General features: G+C 41.8%; 1 protein-coding gene across 1 annotated transcript in view; it reads left to right on the forward strand.

The window, feature by feature from the left end:
* Nucleotides 1-982, forward strand: part of LOC105306252 (E3 ubiquitin-protein ligase TRIM68) — a 10,529-nt gene extending 9,547 nt beyond the window's left edge. Inside the window, exon 7 of the mRNA XM_023523896.1 lies at nucleotides 835-982. Within this exon, the coding sequence (XP_023379664.1) occupies nucleotides 835-982 (148 nt within the window). The remainder of the gene's footprint in view (nucleotides 1-834) is intronic.
* Nucleotides 983-1,293: the final 311 nt, after the last annotated feature.

Genomic DNA, 1,293 nt, shown 5'->3' on the forward strand with positions numbered 1-1,293 from the left:
TTTTCACTTTCTGGATGAGGAAACTGAAATGGCCTTAATGCAGCATGCTATTTCTCACAAAGCTGTCAAAAGAAGATTGTAAAGTGTTTCTTACAGTCAAATGAAATGAGATTGACAGACTCGTTTTTCAGATCACATGTCTGCTTGTCATTACATTTGGGTCTGAAATACCCTACACGTGTGAAAGATTTTGTGTCCTGAATGGGAAATGGGTAGAGTAGCTGAGTGTCCTACCTCACGGGAGTGTTGTGAGGATCTCGGATCCATTCCCTACTTTTGTTCCCCTCTCGGGACAGAGGAAGGGAAGCCATGGGTTTCGTGTAACGCTCCTGTCTCGCCTCCTCAAGCAGCATTTTTACAGCAGGGGCTTATGTCTCAGGGCCTCTACTGTTAGTTAAGAACCCTTTAGACAGAAAGTGACCGTGCCAGGGGCAAACTCTGGGCCGCAGTAATATATTGTGTATCTATTATACACGTCTGTCTGTCTTTGAATCAGGATGGAGACTGTGACCACAGTGTAGAGAATGGAGACAAGGAAAAGAAAAAAACACACACAGGAAGGAAGGTTCACTCACTCTCAAGCTAGTTGGACTAATGTTTGGATCTTTTCATGTCACGAAGGGAATCTTCAGTTCTGGTAACTACATAACATTCTCCCTGCCCGTATCTTCTCTAGAATTATGACAGAATGCAAATGGGGTGAGGAAGTGTGGGGAGAAAGTATAGGACTAGCCATAAAACACGATTTTGGAGCCATGTATTATAATGAGGAGGAATAGGAATCTATCAGTGCTTACAGTAATTGTTGTGTGTGGCAAAAATAATTCATTGCAGGTCTTCAGAGTGTGATATGGGAATGATTGTGACTAAAAACAAACTGCAAGTCAAGTATATGAGAATTGATGGCTTTGCCTGTTGTGAGGGTTATAAGCTGTACATCACATATTGTCACTGTGACTGTATGACACAACCTCTGGTGTAGTTTTCAGGTGAAGGTAGTGACCATTGGGGTAGCATTGTGTAGCAAAGTAGATACGAGGTTACATATAGGCAGAAACAAAGCAATTCCTGTAATAAAGAATAGCAAAAAATTGTCTTCTTACTTTAATTGTATTGGCTGTTTATATGAAGGAGGTAAAACAGGCCAAAATGGAGAAATAAACTCATTCTGCACACCAGGCTTCCAAGTGGCTTCTTGAGCATTAGCAGTAGAAGGGGAATGAACTAGTAAGTCACGTACCTGGTCTTGGCAAAGGGTTGCGCTGACCTACATTGGAGTAACTATATGTGTCA

The sequence above is a fragment of the Pteropus vampyrus genome, unplaced genomic scaffold, assembly GCF_000151845.1.
Source record: "Pteropus vampyrus isolate Shadow unplaced genomic scaffold, Pvam_2.0 Scaffold431, whole genome shotgun sequence".
Lineage (NCBI taxonomy): Eukaryota > Metazoa > Chordata > Mammalia > Chiroptera > Pteropodidae > Pteropus > Pteropus vampyrus.